General features: G+C 48.9%; 5 protein-coding genes across 5 annotated transcripts in view; 1 reads left to right on the top strand and 4 right to left on the bottom strand.

The window, feature by feature from the left end:
* The window catches only part of UREG_04099 (uncharacterized protein), a gene marked incomplete at both ends in the record, with an annotated part of 5515 nt that extends 924 nt beyond the window's left edge, over window positions 1-4591 (bottom strand). Inside the window, 9 exons of the mRNA XM_002544536.1 lie at window positions 56-169; window positions 224-390; window positions 448-1396; window positions 1452-1701; window positions 1899-2323; window positions 2491-2517; window positions 2680-3034; window positions 3352-3525; window positions 4323-4591. Of these exons, the coding sequence (XP_002544582.1) occupies window positions 56-169; window positions 224-390; window positions 448-1396; window positions 1452-1701; window positions 1899-2323; window positions 2491-2517; window positions 2680-3034; window positions 3352-3525; window positions 4323-4591 (2730 nt within the window). The remainder of the gene's footprint in view (window positions 1-55; window positions 170-223; window positions 391-447; window positions 1397-1451; window positions 1702-1898; window positions 2324-2490; window positions 2518-2679; window positions 3035-3351; window positions 3526-4322) is intronic.
* Window positions 4592-6527: 1936 nt separating this feature from the next.
* UREG_04098 (DNA-directed RNA polymerase III 130 kDa polypeptide) lies at window positions 6528-10357 on the top strand (the record flags this gene model as incomplete). Its single annotated transcript, XM_002544535.1, has 4 exons — window positions 6528-6701; window positions 6796-6998; window positions 7065-7475; window positions 7537-10357. 4 exons carry the CDS (start codon window positions 6528-6530, stop codon window positions 10355-10357), a joined length of 3609 nt encoding a protein of 1202 aa, XP_002544581.1.
* A 1842-nt stretch (window positions 10358-12199) lies between these two features.
* On the bottom strand, window positions 12200-13014 carry UREG_04097 (uncharacterized protein; the record flags this gene model as incomplete). Its single annotated transcript, XM_002544534.1, has 4 exons — window positions 12200-12261; window positions 12338-12608; window positions 12668-12771; window positions 12999-13014. 4 exons carry the CDS (start codon window positions 13012-13014, stop codon window positions 12200-12202), a joined length of 453 nt encoding a protein of 150 aa, XP_002544580.1.
* Window positions 13015-13597: 583 nt separating this feature from the next.
* UREG_04096 (uncharacterized protein) lies at window positions 13598-16075 on the bottom strand (the record flags this gene model as incomplete). The annotated part of the gene is made up of 6 exons (XM_002544533.1): window positions 13598-14316; window positions 14374-14483; window positions 14553-15017; window positions 15070-15345; window positions 15410-15801; window positions 15863-16075. The coding sequence occupies 6 exons, from the start codon at window positions 16073-16075 to the stop codon at window positions 13598-13600; spliced, it is 2175 nt and encodes a 724-aa protein (XP_002544579.1).
* A 1735-nt stretch (window positions 16076-17810) lies between these two features.
* Window positions 17811-20866, bottom strand: UREG_04095 (plasma-membrane proton-efflux P-type ATPase; the record flags this gene model as incomplete). The annotated part of the gene is made up of 4 exons (XM_002544532.1): window positions 17811-17857; window positions 17925-20022; window positions 20084-20314; window positions 20450-20866. The coding sequence occupies 4 exons, from the start codon at window positions 20864-20866 to the stop codon at window positions 17811-17813; spliced, it is 2793 nt and encodes a 930-aa protein (XP_002544578.1).
* Between the last annotated feature and the right edge of the window lie 1744 nt (window positions 20867-22610).

Below are 22610 nucleotides of genomic sequence, written 5' to 3'. Positions count from 1 at the left end.
ACTAAGAGATTTAATCAGCAATTGCTATAGTGTGAACTGCACATGATGATTATACCTGAGCATCAGCAACAGAGAGTCGGTTCAGACACTTTTGGATCACATGATTCCCATTCAAGTCCTGAACCAGTTCTACCACCTTGCCACGCAACGCATTTATCACGGTTTGAGTCTATAGAATAACACGTCAGGGAATGATGTCGTCGTGTAACGTGCAGTCACGTACCTGTTCAGGGGTGGAAATGAACTCAATCATTTTTTGAAGCGCACGAGTTCCATGTTGATTTAGAGCAATGGATACCAACTGAGGAGCAGCATTATTGATAAGGGCAGTGCGCTGTTCATCATTTGAGAATTCAAGGAGTTTCTGACAAAGGTAATTGCCAAATGGATCTAACCAGATGTTCAGTTAGATGTCTCCAGACAGTATCACTTTATGTGCTTACTAACCTGTCATCAATTCTACAACGTGCATATGTGTCTCCAAGAAGATCATTTGAACATTCTCTGGGATGCGTTCTTCCAGTTTCCGCTGCAAATAACGACAACCATGTTGGTCTTTGCATAATCCATAGAGTTCATCTCGATACTGTTCAAGTGGAACATTGGCAAATCGAGAGAAAGCGCCAACTTCAGTCTCGCCATTGCGTCGGATTTGGTTAACTCTTGCCGGGTTGTCGAGGAATCGAGGATAAGCTGGGAAAGGTTGTGCAAATGGAGGGTGGTTTGCAAGTGGCATGCCGTTAGTTTGCACAGGACTGGTGACCCAGGGCTGCATTCCATATCCATAACCAGTGTGAGGAAAGTTGTTCTTTGCGGGAGAGGCACTACCGCTGACATTTGTAGACATGGTGGCGGGAGTTTTGATTTGCGATGAGAATGGAGCGGCGGTAGCTTGGAACCCAGATTGCATGCTTGAAATAGGATCACTATGATCAGATTGAGGAGTGGGGGGTGTATCGTTGAGCTGGTGAGGATTATGAGAAAGCGAGTTGATACCACCATTCATATGGTGATCACTGCTTGATCCTGGAGGGGTAATATTGGTCGGAAATCCACCATTTCTCATAGTTGGGACATCATTTGTAGAGTATGAGATCTGTAGGGAGGTTGGACGACTGTGAGACGGCGTGTTTCCCGTGGCTGAGGAGCTGTATCCCGAGAATCCTCCCTCTAATGAGAGGCGACTGATATGGCGAGGATGATAATTTCCATTGGACAATCCAGGGCTGGTAGTAGGAATGTGCGCTTTATCACTTGAATTTTCACTGTGAAGCCAACCAAAAGCGGTTTGTGGCATACTCTGGTGGGCCGAGTGATGACGTTGATTCGGACGATATGCCTCAGGGACAGGAGTGCGCGAATTCGCTAAATCCAAAGCAGCAGAGTTGGCAGACAACTATTAATTATATTAGCAAAGGATATACCAAGAAGCGGGCTCCCAAGACGCATACCACATTAGGATCATCATTTCGACGAGTTAAAGTAGGAAATTTATCATCCGGATCAGTCAAACGCAAATAGCTTTTCACATCAGGCGTTGACATGCGCTCCTCCTCTCTATGTTTATTTTCATCTTCATCAACAGAATGCTTGCCGGTATAAAAGGCGCCAAACCCCAAGGAGTTGCTGAAGCTGCTGGTATTGGATGCAGTAGACTGGGCAGAAGATTGGAAAGTAGAGTTTGACATCGAGTATCTACTCCTAAATGACGAGGCAAGCATTAATATCAATAGAAAACGGAGAGTATTGAAAGAGGATCAAACATCACAAGGATAGTTCCCGCAGTGAGAATAGGATTTTCTCACAGCAAACCAATAACAGGGATCTTGGTTACAGACTTTTGCGAAAAGGAAACTAAACCTTTTGATAGTTGGTTTAAAGAAAAGGGGGGAACTTACATATGTCGTGGACGATAGGCGCCAAACCCATTTGCTTGAAACTCATTCTCAGAATTGCGCCGAGAATTCATGCTGGAAGTAATTGATTCACTGTTGTTTAAGCCAAATGGCGAACTTGCTTTTGAAGCTGGAGAAGTGAGCTGAGGAGAGAAAAAATTGTTAAAACGACCAGGGGTTGACTGTCCATTTGAGATGGAGAATCGAGCGGGACGAGACAGAGCAGTGGGAAATCCTGAATCGTGATACTCAGGGGGGGTAGTTGGCTCGCTGACCGGTCCACCAAGGCCAGTCCGTGCCAAATCTCGAGCGATCTGGTCCATTTCTTCTTCTTCCTTCTCTTGTTGAAGGTTGAGAAGTTTGAGGTCTGCTTCAAATCTCTTTTTCTGTTCTCTCATGTACTCGATATGTTGTCGTTTCTTCTCAAACTGTTGTTGAGTTAGATATGTAGGTGAGAATGAGTGAGAGAACTGTATGAGCAAAAGGAAGTGAGGAAGATGTGGTTCAAAGTGAGAGGTTGAAGAGAAATAGGAGGTTTTGAAAGAAGTAATAGAGTGAGGGGTAAAGGGAAACAAAGGGGGGGGAAGCTCCTCACAAGCTGGGATTTGTGCATTCGAGTGGCCTAGAACAGTTACAGAATGTTTGTTAGTAGAATGAAAGTAAAGAAATAAGTGAAGTGCAGAGTATAGAACACAATCGAATGTGAGGTTGTGTGAAACAATACCACCCCCAGGCAAACCAGTGAGGAACACAATTCTTAACAAACTGCAAAGGAGATACCCACAGATGACAGTATATCAATCGATTCAGGCAATGGCACAGGTTGCGGACCAAATCCCATCCATGGTGAAATCTTTGTGGAATCGGTCGTGAACCGCCGTTGAATCGTGGAGCGGATGTCTGTTCCGATTGTTGAATTAAAGCTTGTTTGGCCAGCGGGAGGTGAAGGAAAGCTGGAGAAGGGAGATTCCGAGAGCGAAGAGCGCGGGGAGGCAAGCCCCAGCTCATTGAGCCGTTCGTTGGAGCTGGATTTGAACGCCATGTCTGCAGACATCCTCTTGCGGTCAGTCGGTGAGCATTGTCGAGCGGAGGTGCTTTTGCGAAACGAAAGTGAGGGGTACAGGATTAAGCCGTCAACACTGCATAACGACGGAGCAGAACAAAACTATTGAGACGGGCAAAAGCGAGGGAAAAGGGGGCCTTGAAACAGAGAGGGATGCGAGCCAAAACAGCGCGAAGAGAGGAAGACGTTGAGCTCTGAGAGGGGGTGATGAAGTTTGGGACGGGACGTTTGGCGCTGTCTCATTAGCCCAACCCAACGATTGGGGGGAGACTTGGTCTAACAGACACCGTCTTACAAAGGAGGCGAACTGGCTTGGGGTCCCGCTGGCTGGCTCAGGCATTCCAAGCGATGTCGGGAATTATCAATGCTTTTCAGACAAAGAAAGGAACTTACGGCAGCTTCGTGTCGAGGGGTTGCAATTGAGTCCGTCGAGTCTCAAAGGATCGCCCGGAGCTCCAACGGTGAATCGCTGTGGTTTTGAGCCTCGTGGATATTTCTTCCCCACAACTTCGAATATTTTGGTCTTCGCGAGAGGTTCTCGGGGCTCTCTTTGAAACCCAGCGGTTTCTGTAATCCCGTCTACGAGTTATGAGAAGCTTCTAAGGGAATCTCTCAGCCAAAGAACTGGACAACGAGAGGAGGCAAAACGGATGAGGCAGGCTGGCTTTTACCCTGGCGGATTGCGGGTGTCAATTTATGGGGCCGGAATGACAGCAAAGAACCGTTCAGTGTGAATTGAAAGATGCGGGCAGAAGTGAGTCAACGGTGTTGTCCGCAGTCCTCTGGCTCATGGTGCGCGTGGGAGCCGGCGTATGTAAAGTAGTCCCAGGGAACGGTCGAGCAAGTCTGGGGGGAGAGGGGAGAGCTGTTGTACAGGCCAATCCGCCAACGTCTCTGCGCGAGAAACTGAAGGAAGAATGGAGGAGAAGAAAAGAGGGGAGAGGAAGAGGAGGAAGAGGAGGCGTTGGGTTCTTTTTGCGATAGGGACTTGTGTGATCGATGGCGGGGGGTTTTGGGATCTCGCTGCTGCAGACGCAGGTTCCGGGGGGGCAAGGCGGCCGCTGCACGACTGGACGAATGGCGGAGCAAAGAAAAGAAAGGCTCGCAACTCGACTCCCGGAACGACGAAATTCTCCCGAGTCTGATTGGCATGAGACCGCAGCCAAAGCGACCGCAAAGACGAGCAAATGGCGTTGCGTCAGGCTGAAGAGGTACCCGCTACCTGATCCCACTGAGGGGTCACCGCCTGTTTCGCGGCCGTCCAGCGCCCAACCACGCTCGGTCCCAAGCACTGCGACAGGTACCCTGGACTTGCTTGCCCAACGCTTCTTCACACACTCACACACTCACACTCACACACATACACGGCCTGCTCTTCGTCTCTGGGCCATCGGCCGTGCTGCTCTGCTACAACTACCCATCGCCTGCCCTCCTGGAAGGTACATGTAAGGCGAAGAAGCATCCTGGTGCGTGACTCTCCGGGCCCTATCACCGTCAGACAACGTGGATAGCGCCGAGCCCACACGCAGAACGACAGGCAGTCCCTGGCATTGTTGGCGCTCACTTGGTCTGCTTCCACAGGCCCAGAACATGCCACTTCCTGCAACCTTGGTGCCGGGTCACAGGTGGCCATGTCATGGAAGAGACAGTTGAACAAGGGCCTTGACGATCCATTGTTCGCCTCGCACAAACATGCATTGACGACGGTTGAGTGGGATTTGTTCGGCTGTCTGAGCTATTTAAAGCTGTGATGCCGTTGTTTCACTCCAGAGAACCCCAATCGGAGCTTCCATCCCAGCATTGAACTGCAATCATGAACTTCCATTCAGCTCCTCCCTACGATTACTGCTCTCATTGCAAGATGAAACCCTAGAGTGAAGATTCCACTCAGCAATTCGCTCGGGAACTCCAAGTCTTACTGGATCCCGCTTCATTCTTCGCAAAAAGCAACCAACGCTCGGGATTGACAAATGAACCGATCAATCAAAGCTCCCACACGTAACCAGTGGTGGAAAACACTTGTCTGGAACGGGGAAATGCAATCAGAGGCTTGCAACTCAGCTCAGACAAGCGTTCCGAACCTGAGCCTGCCACGATTCACTCGGCCTCAACCTTTTTACCCGCCCACTTAGATTATCCTTCCCGCAACAATGCATGCAGCACGCGCTGGCTGATCTGAGCTCTCCAAAGGACCAATGATATTACCCATCAAATTCACACCAAGTTCTCTGGGGCGAGGAAGATTCGCCCGAATGATCCCCGGGGCTGTCGGGCTAGCGCCAAGGGTGACCGACACAGTAGCACGGAGGACGCTCAGATACTCTTTCCTCCATACCCCGTAAATGAATCGTTGTGATGACATATCACCTCGACATATTTGAAATAGCGTGACTGGTCTGTGCGACGTCGGACCACACTCGACATCATGGGAAACGAAGGGTCGAAGTATGGGGCATCCCGGGACTACATGCTTAGTGTCTCGGGAGGGAGATGGAGTACAAAGCTTGGGTGCCGAAGGTTAGATATGCATTGAGCAGGTTGCTGATGGATGAATGGCAATATTCTCTCTCATAAAGCGCCGCGCATGATGCTCCTCAGATTCACAGCGATTGTGACTCCATCCACACCGGGAGATCGCCGAACGCGTTGAGTATTGGGCGCCTAAGTTAATGAGGCCCATGCCTGAATAAGGCACTGGTACCTGACCGGTATTCCATTGGCTCTTCAGCCGTGCGTTGAGCGTCGTTTTGAGAGTACGGTCCCGCTACACCATCTCGGTCTTCCATCGATTGAGCTATGTAACTAACTACCCCACATATCTGCATGACTACCAAATTGATTCGGGCATCCTTCTACTCAACATTTGGCAATTGAGGAATCGCAAGGCGACCAGTCCAACCCACCCACTGCCTTTTGGTTGCCTTTCAATTCTTAGCAATGCCGGATAGGTTTGCCAATAGTTCAAAAGTCGCTGAGAAACGCCGGTGAGCCCCAGAATCTCGTTTCATGTATCTCTCTCCTCCCCGGGGAGCCTCGGCCCTTAGCAATCAAGACCATCTAGTCAGGAAGATATCACGTTGACTCGGGATACCCCAAGTTGCCGGAAAATATATTAATCAACCGAGAACTCGTGACCTCTCGACCGGGGCTATCCGTCTGACTTCAGGAAGAACGGGATAAATTCCCTGTAGAAACCGACGCCGCCAACTTTTAGCGTAGAGCTAACAGCTCGTCGCTGGATTTTGCTCCTCGACGCTTTTGCGGCAACAAGTTCAGTTTGACCAAATGCTTGCTCCCGCTCCTCGCCAGCCGCAAAAAGCGAGGCCGCTTACCCACGGCGTATTATTGTTCCGATAATCCGGTTTAGCGCCTGTCGCGCGGCTAGAAAACCGGAATAACAATTGCCCGGATTGCTCCCCGCCGCTTATCTTCTTAGTCACCCAAAGATATCGAGAGTCGTCCCACGCAAAAGACCTTTGAGCAGCAGTAAGGTGTCGAGCTTTGGTTTATGACAATATAGCTCCGCTCCGTTGAGTAAATGGAAGTTGAACCATAGTGCATTGACCAAAATGCCCCCGAAGAAACGAGCACCAGCGTCTGCGCACACCAACGTGCCCGATGCACCTGAGGAGAATCTCAAACGGAGACGGGCTACAGCCCCGAAAGCGACCGCCACAAAGAGCCAACCCCAAAAGGGCGGAGCTGGGACTGGCGGAAAGAGTAGCAAAGGCAGGGGTCGTGATGTATGCTCGATGCTCCTTGCGCTCTAATAAGGAATGCCGGCTGATAGAACATATTTTTTTTTTTCGCATCTAGGACTTTGAAGCTCTTCTCCAGCCATTTTATTACAGTAAATCCCTAACCGATCCTATCAACACCGAAAAGGATAAATGGAACCTTCTTCCCGCCTTTCTGAAAGTGAAGGGCCTCGTCAAGCAGCATATCGACTCGTACAACTATTTTGTGGAGGTACAGCTGAAAAAAATCGTGCAGGCGAGCGCTGAAATCCGGAGTGATGTAGATCCGAATTTCTATATTAGGTGTGTGCAGCTACTGGCAGAAAGAAACGGGAAAATAGGTTTCTAATTTGGTTCGTTGAATGCTAGATTCCATGATATATACCTCGGCAGCCCAAGGCGGGCGGATGAAGAACAGTCAGAAGATACGCGTTTCAAAGTCGAATCTACGATTACCCCCAACGAATGCCGATTACGAGATATGACCTACGCTGCTCCGATCTTGGTCGATTTTGAATACGTCCGCGGCCGTCAACGGGTAAAGCGGAATGGAACTGCAATTGGTCGCATGCCTGTCATGCTTCGAAGCTCCAAATGTGTTCTTTCGAAGAAGTCGCCGGGCGAAATGTATCAATTACATGAGTGCCCTTTGGATCCAGGTGGTTATTTTATCGTGAACGGGACCGAAAAGGTCATTCTTGTGCAGGAGCAGTTGAGCAAGAACAGAGTCATTGTTGAAACGGATCCGAAGAAAGAGATCGTTCAGGCTTCTGTGACAAGGTACGAATTGCTTTTTAGTACAATATGAATAGAGCACAATCCGGTCTGACAATCGCAATAGTTCCTCGAACGAGCGGAAATCTAAGAGCTATATCATCCTCAAAAAGGACCGAATATACTTGCGACATAACGTCCTTAGTGATGACGTACCAATTGTTATCATACTAAAAGCAATGGGGATACAGTCTGACAAAGAAATGTTACTTCTAGTTGCCGGAGTGGACAGCGTATACCAGGAGGATTTCGCGATCAATTTCGAAGAGTCAATCAAACTAGGGATATATACACAACAACAAGCGTTGGAATACCTCGGTTCACATATCAAAATCATGCGAAAACCGAACAGTTTTGGTGGCGTCCGTCGAAATTATATCCAGGAAGCTGTCGAGGCTATTGCATCTGTCATTATATCCCATGTTCAAGTTGAAAATATGAATTTCCGGCCGAAAGCGCTTTACGTTGCTCACATGGCGCGCCGCGTTTTGATGGCAAAGCACGATCCTAGCTTAGTCGATGATCGCGACTATGTTGGCAATAAGCGGTTGGAGTTGGCTGGCCAACTTCTCGCGCTATTGTTTGAAGACTTGTTCAAAAAGTTTTGTTTCGATATTAAGATGAACATTGACAAAGTTCTAAAGAAACCCGTACGAACCGAAGCGTTTGATGCCTTTAGCGTGGTTGCGATCCACGGGAACCATATCACGCAGGGCATGAATCGTGCCATCTCAACGGGCAATTGGAGTCTCAAACGATTCCGTATGGAACGTGCTGGAGTCACCCATGTGCTGAGCCGGCTAAGTTATATTTCTGCATTGGGTATGATGACCCGAATATCCAGTCAGTTTGAAAAAACTCGAAAGGTCAGCGGTCCTCGAGCCCTGCAGCCGTCGCAGTTTGGTATGCTTTGCCCTGCGGATACTCCCGAAGGTGAAGCCTGCGGTCTCGTTAAGAATCTTGCTCTTATGACGCACATCACCACTAACGACGAGGAAGAGCCGGTGCGAAAGCTGGTTTACGCTTTGGGTGCTGAAGATGTGCAGGCTGTGGGCGGACGGGAATTTTATGGTCAAGGTGCATATATAATATTCCTGAACGGTTCGCCCATCGCTTTAACCAGACGGCCGAAATTTTTTTTGAATTCATTCCGGCGCTTGCGACGAATGGGACGAGTGTCGGAGTTCGTCAGCATATACATCAATCACCATCAGAGCGCAATGCACATCGCGACAGATGACGGTCGAATTTGTCGTCCACTAATAATCGTTGAGAAGCAGAAATCAAGGGTTACAGCTGATCATTTATCTCAGCTACGGAGTGGCGAAATGGAATTCGATGACTTCCTGGCTCAAGGCCTCGTTGAATATCTCGATGTAAACGAAGAAAACGATTCTTATATTTCTGTTTACGAGAGAGAGATAAATGAAAATACAACACACCTGGAAATCGAACCTTTCACCATTCTCGGTGCTGTTGCCGGCCTTATTCCTTATCCACATCACAATCAATCACCCCGAAATACGTATCAATGCGCCATGGGTAAACAAGCCATAGGCGCTATTGCTAACAATCAGTTTCTCCGCATCGATTCCTTGCTTTATACCATGGTCTATCCTCAGAAACCCATGGTCAAAACTAGGACCATCGAGCTCGTCAAATATGATCGCTTACCCGCTGGACAAAGCGCCACGGTTGCCGTTATGAGTTACTCAGGATACGATATCGAGGACGCTTTGGTATTGAACAAAGCGTCGGTTGATCGTGGATTCGGCCGCTGCCAGGTGTTTCGTAAATATTCAGCCAACCTAAAGAGTTATTCAAATGGGACGAAAGATAGGCTATTGGGACCTGACCGCGAGAATGGCGCTCCTATTCGCAAACACGCTCTCCTTGATAGCGATGGACTGGCGGCCGTGGGCGAGAAAGTGAGCAGCGGCGAAGTTTATATCAATAAAGTCACGCCAGAAAACGCTTTGTCTTCTGGGATCACTGGCTCAGACGCTGGTGGGCCGATTGCATACATTCCATCACCTCAAACATACAAGCTTCCCGATCCGAGTTACATAGACAAGGTTATGATCTCAACAACGGAGGGAGAAAACCAACTTCTCAAGGTACAAACGCGACAAACCCGCCGTCCAGAGGTCGGCGATAAATTCTCCTCGCGCCATGGACAAAAGGGTGTTGTGGGAATCATCGCCGAGCAAGCTGACATGCCCTTCACGGACCAAGGCATTGTCCCAGACATAATCATGAACCCGCATGGTTTCCCGTCTCGTATGACAGTGGGAAAAATGCTTGAGCTCGTGGTCGGCAAAGCTGGCGTCCTCTCAGGCCAATTCGGCTACGGTACGCCCTTTGGCGGCAGCCCCGTCGAGGAAATGTCGGCCATTCTCGTTTCCAAGGGCTTCAGCTACGGCGGCAAAGACTATCTTACCTCCGGCATCACCGGCGAACCTCTTCCCGCGTATGTGTTTACCGGACCGATTTACTACCAGAAACTCAAGCACATGGTCCAAGATAAAATGCACTCCCGCGCTCGCGGTCCGCGAGCCATTCTCACACGCCAACCCACAGAAGGTCGATCGCGCGATGGTGGGCTTCGCCTCGGCGAGATGGAACGTGATTGCCTCATCGCGTACGGCACCAGTCAGCTATTGCTGGAGCGGCTGATGATTTCGTCTGATCGCCATGAAGTTGATGTGTGCGAGAACTGTGGGTTTATGGGCTACTTGGGGTGGTGTCAGCGGTGCAAGACGTCAAGGGGCGTGGTGAAGATGGCGATCCCGTATGCAGCGAAGTTGCTGGTTCAAGAGCTTTTTAGTATGAATGTCGTTGCGCGGTTCAAGCTTGCTGATGAGTTCCCCGAGGAGAGAGGGATGTAAGAGGCACGCGCGGGAACGAGCTTTTGGCTGGAGAGGTTTGCCAATGTTGAAAACCAATCCAGTGCAGATGCATTTGGTTTACGGATCTGGAAAAGTATATCACCTGTATCATTAAGTGGAGCGGAAGAGCTTGGAGTTTGGAGGAATACAGTGTACTCACGGACTTCAGATAGAGCCAACATACTAGTACCATGTAGTTATGTACGAAATATTAGAAACCACGTATAAATGGAAATGAAACTCCATGTTGCTTCCTATGAAACATAGCAATGGGGGGGTATCACTCATACAGGTACAGAGTAAACAGACACAATAGCCACCCAATCTTACTCCTTAACTCCCAGGGCAACTTGATGCCGTTTCCATCCTTCCCAGGCCACGCTTTATTTTCTTTTTTTTTTATTACCCTTCAAATAGCATCTCAGAACACCAAATACGTATCAAACAACGCCATGAGCCGTTGAGCATTAAACGGCATAAGCAGGCTTCACAAGCGCCACTCGTCCACGACATTCTCTGCAGCAACTAAAAGACTCGGTTTTCCCACACCCGCTCCTTTTGTAAAATCTCGCCCTCCTTCATCGTCATTGTCCTTGAGTAAATCAAGCCTGTCGGGCAAATTCTCAAACTTCACATGAGATACTGGCTCTCCGTAGCAATAGGCTGTCACACACGTTTCATCTCCCCGTGGGTTAAGACCCGGCGTGCCGGATTTCACTGGAATGGAGTCAGCATCAGGCCCAAGCTTCTTGCCCGTAGCGAGCGAGTAGAGTTGGACGCTTCGGAGTTCGGATGCTGTTATTTTCTGGTTAGAAACAGTCTGTATAGAAGAGCTAGCGAGAACCTACAGCAGGCGAGAAGGCCAAGCTCAGGACAAACATCTATATTGTGAAAGAAAGTGCATTGTACTTCCGGGAAATTCAGGTAGGGCGTTGTCGCTTTATGGTCTGAGCGGTTTGGTGGAGGGTGATCGCCTGTGGAATCTGACGCGAATCGAAGATCATACATTTTCATCTAAAAATGGAGCCCAGAATTAGAGAAGCAAATCATTTCAAAGACCACCAGGAGACATACCGTACGATTCGACCCAGCAACCACTACTCTCCACTCGTCTAGTCTTCTAAGAGCTTGTACCGGGGCCCCGTGCTGAAGTCTAGCGGCCGCACCTTGGCTTCGGATATCGTATATCCAGACTTTCGAGCAGACTGAACCAGCAAGAATCAAGTTTTGGGTAAGCCAGTCGACGGATCGGATAGGAGAAGTGAACGATTGGACCGTAGCAAGAGTCCACTGAGCTTCATTATTTGTAAGAGTAATCAGGTCTGAGCCGCAACCGACTGTGAACGCGCTCGAGGTACTATCGGGCCGGGAGGCGATATTGCAAGTCGACCATCCTGGGCGACTAAAGTAAACCTGGCTTTCTATGTCCAACATCAGAAAATTGGCTCTGAGACAAGAGAGAAACCGTCCATACCCGTAAATGTCTGTTCAGGCAGAGATACAGCATCTTCAATTGTGACTAACTTTCCCACAGCGAGGCTGACACTGAGTCCCATCAAATTGTGTGAAAGAGTCCTTTTGAAGCAAATTGATTAATATTTTGGAAATACAACATTGAAGGGTATAAGGGGAAACATACATCATATGCCCTGGGTGAGAAATCGAAATTGATTCGACCTAGAGTTCTCGTTAGGGTCCCCAATCTAGTCAATGAAACAGCTCTGGCCCATACATATTCGTCGCGCCTCCCCATAAAGCCATAACACTGAGTCTCGGGGTCGTAACCTTTTGCGATCTCTGATGCTGTAGGGGGAAAACAACTTGCGGTCCTTTTAGCAAGCTCTATACTATGATTGGCCGATAATCCACGTACCGGAATCCTGAAGGACCAGCTATATTAAGACCTATATGGCAGATTAGCAGCCAATACAAAAACGACTTCAAGGCCAATGTGGTTAATAGGGATCCAGCCTGGCTTACCTGTAAAAATGCGTGCCGTACGCGGGTCTCTATCCACGCTTCTCACGATCAACCTAGGGTCCCAAGTATGCAGGTCAAGCAGTGTGTTGCGCTCAAATAACTGAACAGAGGCTTCACCACACTGCTGCATAAATGTACTTGTACGTGGCCGATGCTGTCCGATTTCTCTCTGCAGCCCCAATTTACCGATGATAGGGTGGCGAAGGATTCCTGCAGGTTTGATTCTTTCTGTAGACACACGGTCTTCAAAGGTTTCCAGCTTCTTGCGTTTCTATCGGGTGTCTGTCAGCATTCTCAAAAGATTCTCAACTTGGGAACAGATACACTAACAACGGCCGACTCCTGGCGCTTGGAAACCTCCTGCTTTGAGTACTTTGAGCCTTGGGGGACTAGCTGGTTTGGCTGTATCTTGAAGTATTTCTGTTTTTCTGGGTCTAGAGAATGGTCAGACTCAACTCGCAACATGAGCAGCCATATTGCTGCATGTTCTGCATAGCAGTTTAAGCTTGTTGCTAAGTTATAGCCATCACAAAAGCAATAGGCCTGGTGCTGTCTCCCAAATTGAAAAATAAAAAAAAAAAGAACCATCGCGCGTGGCAGCTATCACTGCACACCTATGCATATATTTCTCGGGTGCTCTGAGCAATCTCAGACTTCACACTAGAAATCCAGACCATGATGCATTGCATCAATTGTCGCCGAGGGAATGACTGATATCATGCTCTCCAAAGCAGGAAAGTAAAGGGGCTTGCTCACCATAGTAGTACCCAGGTATCTCACGAGGGCTCATCTTCTCAGCAAAAGCAAATTCATTGATCTTTGCAATAGATGTGCAGAAGAGAGAAAATCTACAGTGAAAAAAGCAACTGCAGGAGAATCGCGTCTCTGCCCTTGCAAAGGAGGGTTCATAGCACGTGAGGGAAGTCCACTTATATAATCATGGAAGCTGTGTCTCTGGGGATGAAGGCTGATATATAATAAAAGCCACTGTGTCCTAGTCTATGGGGAGAGATATCTGTCTGCCAGATCTTTAATAGTGGTTGATATCTCTGTTTGGCCTGGAAGTTGAAGGTTCCAAACCAAACCCAAAGCCGCCTGGGCCTTCTAGTGGCATCCATGAATATCTTAGAAACTTTCCTTACTCTCTGATATTCGATGATATAGAAATGTATGCAAGTACTCTGCTGAAAAATACAGGGATGAACCGTTTTCTTCATGACTTCAGAAATTTCAAAGCAAAAGGTAATGCAAAGCATTCATCTAACCCTCCATGTAGCCAAATGGCTTCATATGGACTTCCCTCTTCAATCTATTCTCACCCTTCACATACGGCTCGCCAGCGGCTTCTCTAGCCATATCATTGATCCAACGACTATGTGGTTTGCAAGTCTTGCCCTTAGTCATCTGAGACGCAAGGTACAGCCAAGATAGAGCATTGCCAACAGTCGACACCTCATCGCTGACACTTGTTTTCGCATACTCGCTCATCCTGTCGTATAGTGCGTCGTTGCTCCATAGGTCATAGAGATGCTGCGCCACAGCATCGGTATCTCCAACCTCTACCAAAAATCCATTCTTTCCATGCTGGACTTGCAGCGGAATGCCTCCGGCTAGGGTGGCGATAACAGGCTTGCCTTTATGCAGTGCTTCTGAAACCTTGACTTCGAATCCCTCTCGGACTGAGAGCTGTAAAGCGATTCTGGCCTTTGAAAGAACGGCGTTGAGGATCTGATCTGAAGGAGGGACATGCATCACGCATATGTATTGTTTAAGATGGCGCATTTGAGATTCAAGGTATTCAATGACAGCGTCGTAGATCACAGCGCCATCGGGATCGTCCACTGAACCGTGGCCACAAATGAGAAGTTTCGGGGGCGTCGTTTCGTCCTTTACCTTGTCAAAGAATTTGGCATAAGACTGTATAACATCGAAAATTCCTTTAGAAGGGTCAAATCTGGCGACTTGGACAATGTATTCATCTACACAAGTTAGCCAACCAAGCTTGGGGGGGGTGTATATTAACGGTCATATATTACCCTTAGGATAGTCAATAGTTGTCATATTGATCTCGCGACATTTGGCATTGAAGATACGTCCGTAATAGCCAACGTCCCAATCCTCCATGGTTTTGTTTAAGCCATCCAACCTAGAACAGAGTTAGGATCTTGAATCCTCACATAAGCATGATAGCGTATTTGTGGATAACGCAACTCACCAATCTGTTGAAGCAGGCAAATAGCCCACAGATTCCGAGTTCACAGTAGCTGGAACAAAAGCGCTGACAGGGTGACTGATGAATAAATCGGCCCGCTTAATACTGTCCCAGAAGTACGCCCAGGCTTCCGCTTGTGGCGTGGAAGGGTCATCTACCAAATCGCTCCGAATCTGAATATGACTCCGATAAATCACCGGCCGGTTCGGAGTGAGGTCTTTGATAAGTGGAATCAAACCGGGCATCTGCGGGTCGTCGATAATAACAATATCTGCTCCCCCGTTCTCAGGGAGGTCCAATGGGCCCCCCTTTACTAGCCAGTAACGTTTTGCATTGGTCGTGATCCAGTGCGTCAACAGCTCCTTGTTCTCGTCTGTGAGTCGTTCGTCTAGCCTCGCTACTCCTTGCAGGATATTGTGATTCGTCTTGGTGACGCGGAATACTCCTGGTCTCGGACGTGGAACGTACCTATTGAAAACATCAGTGCAAAAGATTTTAAACCATCACCTTTGGAACTCACCATTTGATATCCGTTCCGAGGGCCTCAGAGAATCTCACAAGAGCATGTCTCATGAGAGCAACACCACCGCCCTGTGGCGTACTGCTAAAGAAAGCAACCTTGACATTGCGCTTCTTCATATCAGCCGCATACTTTTGCACTGCAGACCAAGTCCTTTCGCCAACGGTTTTCTGATAGTCGCTAACTGTGGCCAAAACAGCGTGGAACCCTGCATCAACCTCGACGTTCCCTCGATAGCCGACCTGCAGCAGTGGCGCTTTGCTCGGACCAAAGAATCTATGCAAAGTCAACATCAAAATATAATAACCCTAATAACGGTTTCCCCACAGCAGAGACTGACGTTATACATTTCCGGGCAATTGATTCAGCCTGCTCGTCCAACATTTTCGAGTTCCATAATTCCGTGTTGATCCAGCCAACACTATGCACCCCTTTCCCATGTAGTACCACTGGAACGATATCCAACTCGCCCCATAACCGTGGGCAAAGACGTGGACAATGCACAGCCAGGTTGATGGGGAGAGCTATCCCGATGAATTTCTCCATGTGTTCCACCTTGTATTTCCGAACCTGGTCAATGACGAAGTCCGTAATCATCTGAGCGACGTCGCTGGTCTCCTCACGAGGGAAATGCTGCTCCGCAAAGTCGAGAAAGTACGTCGCGTCCCGAACCGCAAGGGCGATCCCAACATCACTCTCCGCAGCGGATGCCGAAAGGCCGCCATAAATAGTCTGCGAAGCATCAACATTAACAACGGAACACTTTTACGGAGCGGATAGATTTTGGGCTTACTTCTGACGGGGGCCCGGACCATGACTTCTTCTTGATATGCTCTAAAAGATTATGTTTCTGATACACAGAGGTTCGACGCTGGAAACGTTGCTCCTGCGACTTCTGCGCCATAACAGCCACCACGTACGCTTTTAATTTCGACTGGCCTGCCGTTCTCTCTGTGGGGCTTTCGTCAAAGGCATGGTTTCTTGACGCAACCGGGGATTCGTCCATTATGAACACCTATGTCATCAACAGGCTGATGTGTTTTCGAATATCTTAAGTATCAAAGAAACACACTCGAAATTGAGCCACAAAGAAAACGGTATATCAATTCAGTTCCTAACGAAAATGAACAAATATAAGAAATTATAATTTATGGTCAGATGAGCAAAGAGGACATTCCAATATATTTGAAGCCTAATGGCCAAAGAACAGGGAATTCAAGAGCACTGTGGGGGGTTGTGGGAGAGCAAGCTGCGAGTCACGCGGCAGGCTGATGGGCGGAGGTAAACTTCATAATCGCCCATTCTCCAGAGTATCCATTCAATAGCAAAACGTAGATACATCTTATCCAATTGTCACTCGAATTGCTCGCAAGCAAATTGAGTTTCACGTCCCATCCATGGCAGGGTGTTGACATCATGCGAACCCTGTATCTGCGGCACAGAGGAGAACATGCCGGTTATGCCGGGGGAAAGGGACTTCTTGTTGCTTCGCAAATACTTGGTTGGAGGGTGGAATCCGGAGGCAAGTTAGACCAAAAGGCTGAAGACGCAGGATTTGATGTTGATGTCAGAGTTCCGATTTGGCTGCCAGGTTGCGGACCAGGGAATATCAGGCGGATTATGTAATTTAAGCCCAGGGACCACTGGCGATATAAAACGCTGGTCAACGATGTGATGAAAAAAATGGGAATTTCTATGGGGGAAAAAGTCTATCTAGAGCTTTTAATCATACAAAAGAGTGTTCTCGACTGGCTACAGAATTAGAATTATGCCACCAGGACCCGGGAAGGAAAACGCTCGCCTTCGACAAAGTATCGCTCAAGACGGGAAAAGGGGAAGTACACACATAGTAAATCAGTCGATGAACTAAGAAGAAAGAAAAATTTATTTAAAAGAATGGAATAATATATAGCACAGTGACCAGACAGTCTATTTGGGCCAAAACGAACGTAAATGCATCTTCAAAGTCGAGACAGAGAAAAGAAAGGTACACTCCGAGCAGTGCGGACAGTGACGAAGAATAAGTAAAAAAAGCGGCCAGCGGCGAACGCGGTAAAATGGAGGAGAACGGGAATTCAAGCAGACTTGAACAAACGGAGTAGCACTCATAATAGGGAGCTCAAACGGCATCGCAGCATAGAAGCCAACGCTCGCCATGCACGCCTCGTTTTGGATGCTTTTGAACTTAACAGCTAAATAACCAAGAATGGTTCTTTCAGCTTCAAGTCCCGATTCAGATCACATCGAGCCAGAAGCGAGCAGAGAAGTAACCAGTAGTTAATGAATAATATATGCTGCCAAAACTATCCAAGGGGAAGGGGAAGCTGTCAACAAGCAACTGTACAAATTCAAGATAGCAGTCCCCAGCTTGTATTCAAACACAGATTGTGAGGAGAAACACACTTTACGATAGACAAACTGAAGTCAGGGTATTTTCCTTTTTCGAGTCCAAGTACAAACGGGAAAAGATTTTTTGCTTTTTTGATTTCTTTTCGAGCGGCTCTTATTCGAGTAAGTTGTAAGGAGGGTCATAGCATCTCTATCTTTGTAATTCGGTGTTTTCGTTCGAAAATCGTTGGGGGAAAGATTAATGTGCTTGTGGCAAAGCCGAAAGGATATAAAAAATGTTGTGTGAATTCCACCCAAGAGATCGCACCGTGATAATGAGAAAAAAAAGTTCTATTCCACTCCGCAACTCTATCCCATAAACAAGGCCTCGCTATAAATTCCCTTTTTCCCTTTTACGAGCTCTTCTCGTGTTGAGTAGAGACACGTTGTAATGAGACAACTGTGAAACACGAAAATGTTAGTCAGGGGTTTCAAGCAAAAACCTTTGGAAGAGTAGTAAGACTCACCGAAATCTTCGAGAGAACGTTGCTTTTGAGATTTCTTCGGGCTCTTGCCGTGCATCATGTTGTCGAATCCAGTAGAGCCCTGGAGGATGTAGTAGACACCGCCCATCACGCAGAAAACACCGAAAGAGAAGATCCAAATACGGACAACGGCAACGATGGAGGTTTGACCGCCAACGAACCAACCAAAGAGAGTGAAGAAGGTGGCGACAATGTCGACAACCAAGATAGCACCAGCGAGCTGCCATGAGGGGATGGAAGACCAGAAGGGGCCGTTGGCACGAGTGATGAAAATGAGCCAGTTCTCGGTGAGGGAGATTTCAAGGAAGAGAACCTCGTCACGAACACCAAAGTTCTGAACGATACCACCGTCTTCAGTGCCAACCAACATGGTGGTGAGGGTGATCCAGGTACCGACTGCGAGAACAACACCGAGGAGGACAGACATACCCCAGAGCTTGGGCAAGTTCCACTTGACAGGAGTCTTGGAGAAAGGAGCGTTATCATAAGCGATGGCCAAGGTGGCGATATCAGCGAAAATGGCAATGAAGACGACCAGCTCCAAGTTGAGGGAAGTGTTCAAGATGGCGATCCAGAGACCCAAGAAGATTTCAAGATGGAGAGACAAGGCAATACGATAAACAACGTACGCATACATACGGTGGAAAATCTGGCGAGAAGTCTTCAAGGCATCGATAATGGCAGAGAGACCGGGGGCAAGGAAGACGATGTCAGCGGCGGAACGAGCAGCATCAGAGGCACCTTCGACAGCAATACCGGTATCGGCCTTCTTGAGAGATGGAGCATCGTTGACACCGTCACCAGTCATGGCAACGAGATAACCACGCTGTTGCAAGATCTCGACGACGTTGTACTTGTGCTGAGGGAAAACTTCGGCGAAACCATCGGCAGCTTCAACGAAATCATAGATGTCAGAACCAGGCATGGTACCACCACCGCCAAGACCAAGGCGCTCAGCGTTGTAGATGTTAGTTCCGAGACCGAGTTGACGAGAGGTTTCACGAGCAATACCGACGGCATCACCAGTCAACATCTTGATGGACAACCCAAGGGTCTTGGCTTCGTTGACAGTCTTAGCAGTATCGTGACGGGGAGGATCCGAGCAAGGCATGATACCGAGGATTTCCCAGGAACCTTCACCACGCTTGCGAGCAACACCAAGAGAACGGAAACCACGAGTAGCGAATTCGGCGACCTTGTTCTTGTAGGCGGCATCAATTTCCTCTGGAATTGGGTGGTCGTCTTCGACGGTACGGAGGACGAAAAGAGGGGCACCCTTGACACAAGTGATGCGCTCACCTTGGGGAGATTCGACGACAGCACTGACCTTCTTGGAGACAGGATCGAAGGGATGGAATTCGAGGACCTTGTACTGGGTAAGAACTGACTTGGCGGTAGGATAGTACTTGAGCGATTTCAAGAAAGCCTTGTCGATGGCATCGATACCCTTCTTCTTGCGGGAGGCGGCCAAGCAGGCAGTCAACATGAGGTCCTCGGGGTCAACGCCAGCGACGGTGTAGGGCTCAGCAAGGGAGAGCTTGTTCTTAGTCAAAGTACCAGTTTTGTCGGAGCAAAGGATTTCGACACCAGCAAGAGATTCAATGGCAGAGAGTTTCTGGACGATGGCCTTCTTCTTGGCGAGATAAGCAGCACCGACAGCCATGGTGGTGGTGACGACAGCAGGAAGACCGACAGGGACACCGATAATGGTAATGGCCAAGGTGAACTCCAAGATAGTGACAATTCCGTTAGAGCGGTAGAAAGAAGAAACCCAGACAATCAGGAGAGTCACAATGACCAAGACAAGCAAGACAGTACCGATGCCGTTGAGAACCTCAGTGAAGTGACCAGTACCAGCGGAGGCGGCGCTGACGAGAGCGGCAGCACGACCGACGAACGTGTTATCACCAGTGGCAGTAATCACGACAAAGGCTTCTCCACGCTTGACAGCAGAGGACGCATAACAGGTGTCGTTCTTGTGCTTATCAACGGCCAATGACTCTCCAGTAATGGCAGACTGGTCAACCTGGAGGAAAGCATCTTCTGTGACAATGCGGCCATCAGCGGGAATGATGGTACCCTATCAAACAAGCAATTTGTTAGCATGCCAGAGTCTTCAATAGCATACGGCACATGCCTACCTCTTCAACCTGGAGGATATCACCAGGCACAACCTCAGGAGCTTCAATTTCAGCAAGACGGCCATTGCGGAGAACGACAGCCTTAAGAGCAAGAGTCTTTTTCAATTCGTCGACGATGGAACCAGCCTGGAATTCTTGGATGAAACCAACGCAGGCGTTGAGCAAGAGCAGACCGCAGATAACACCGAAATCTACCCAATCTTGGAGACCGGCAGCAAGAACGGCAGCAGCCTGGGTCAAGGTCAGCTTCAAGATTTCTTAAAAACGCCACTAGCACACGCGATCTGTCTCCATTCTTTTCGCACTCATCCGGCGTAAAAGAGGATTTGACAGAGCTAGGTAAACGCAATTGCGGTAAGAACCCACCTCCATGACGAACTGAATAGGACCAACGAAATAACTCAGGAACTTGAGAACCATGTTCTCCTTTTCTTCCTTCATCTGATTGAGACCGTACTTCTTGCGACGCGCAGCGACTTCTTGGTCCGTGAGACCGACGCGGGTGTCAGTCTGCAACAGCTCCTCGGGCACAGGACGGGCACCGCCGGGCTCGCCCTCGTCTTCATCCTCTTCATCGATGTGGCCATCCTGGGACTCCAGCTCCTCGATGAGCGCATCCATGTCCTCCTCCTCCTCATCATCGTCAGGAATGGGCTTCTTCTCAGACACTGGAGCAGGCGCTTTTTCACTTTGACCCTCGAAGTCTCCACTGGGGACGGTGGTACCAAGGTGGTTTGGCGGCACAACACCCTGGGGGTGGGTTGAGCCAGTCGGTTCTGCCATGACGGCGTTGGTTGAGGGTTGTCTCGAAATCCGCGACCGGGAGGGAAATCGGAAAGATTCTGATTTAATCCAGCGTAGGGATGGGATCCAACGCGGGAGAGAAGAAAAACACACAAAGGGTTGGGCTGGTTTGGATTGGTTAGATTCGCTGAAAGCGGGAAGGGAGGATTTTCAAAACCGGCGCGGACGATGGGGAGAGAAGGAGGAGGAGAGGAGAGGGGAGAGGGGGAAAGGGAAGAGCGGGAAAGCTTGAGCGCACAGTCAGAGTACAGACCGTACGACGCAACCTCGGGGGAAAGGGAGAAGAGAGACAATTGACACAGAGGGAGAACGGAGGTGTCAAAGGGAGGAAGAGGAGAAGAGGAGAGGTCAAGACGAAGTGCCGGGAAGAAAGGGAAGATATATGCGAGGTGGGAAGACGCAAACTCAAAATGCTAGTTGGGTGAAAAAGTCTAAGAGAAAGGCAGACCTTGTCACGCATCCACGGTACGGGAGCGATGGGCGCTGGGTATTCGTGGTACTGGTGGTAACAGCCCGAGAGTCTCCTCTGCCACTCGCCCACGGATCGCCTGAGCGAAAAAAAAAAATCGAATAAAATACCCCAATACCGTCCAGCGGGACGACCTGTCCGCTCGGTGATTGGTAGATAGACCCGCAAAGTGGCTCCAGCAGCAGCGAGGTAAGCGCGAGATACGCCTGAAATACCGTTACGGGGGAGCTTGCCTCTTGATCAACAGACCGGTAAGTTCGGCGTGTGGCCCGAGTGGCAGCGCGGTGGAAACAAAATCGGGCGTGCGTTTTGCGCTGGAACCGAACCGCACGCCCAGGTACGATACAGTATTTTCGTACGGAAAGATAAGCCTGGGCGGCACCTGCTTCCCCCCTGAGGTGGTTGTTGTGGTAACATTGAAAATTTCAACCAGGCACACACCCTGAGCCCAGCTAGTAAGCTTGGTCAAGCTCTTGTTTATAACCGAAACTGAACTGAAAGCCATCCATTTGAGTCCAGGTCGGTCGGTACAAGCGGAAGTCCAGCAGAAGGCTACAGAGTACTCATCAATCGAGAGTTTAGATTTATATCGGTTACAGTATCTCGAGGTTCAGGCAGAGCTCTCGTTCCTTGGTGCAAAGGGGCAACGAGCCATATCATTGATAGGCAGACATCTAGCCAGGACCTGACAACTCGACAGGACGCTTTCCATAATGTAGAAATCGAGAAGATGTCCTCTGTAGCTCTTGTTTGAAATGCCTCGTCGTGAAGCAGAACAAGAAGAATCGTTGCTGTCGGCTTCAACGGAATTGGCACCGAAACTTCCGTTGTAACCCTCTTTATTATTACATACAGCCTCAGGTGTCGTTAATAATAGTTTGCTTGCTACTACGTAATAGTCCGTGGTCCTTTCCCACCAACGCCTCGTCGGGAGTGTGCTCCTCGGGGAGGAACTGCCCTCCGGACGCGATGAAAGAGGACGAGGCCTGAGCGGACACAGTAATTAGGCAAGTCGGCTGTAACTATCAAATCGATGCAGAAACTCAATGAACCGCGACGGAGCCTTGCAAGGCATCCCACAGGCCAATCTCTTGCATCAGTGGCGGCGCTGGGCTGCTTCGATCCCGCTAGGAACGATTTGCCCATGATCTCATCAACGAATACCAGAATCATCCTTGAAGAAAATCCGATCAAGCACGCCTCTTTTCTTCATAATATACAGCGTCTCCCCAACCTGTATCTCATCTGATCTCC

The sequence above is a fragment of the Uncinocarpus reesii genome, genomic scaffold, assembly GCF_000003515.1.
Source record: "Uncinocarpus reesii 1704 scaffold_2 genomic scaffold, whole genome shotgun sequence".
NCBI lineage: Eukaryota > Fungi > Ascomycota > Eurotiomycetes > Onygenales > Onygenaceae > Uncinocarpus > Uncinocarpus reesii.
This window is presented reverse-complemented; position numbering and strand designations above follow the sequence as displayed.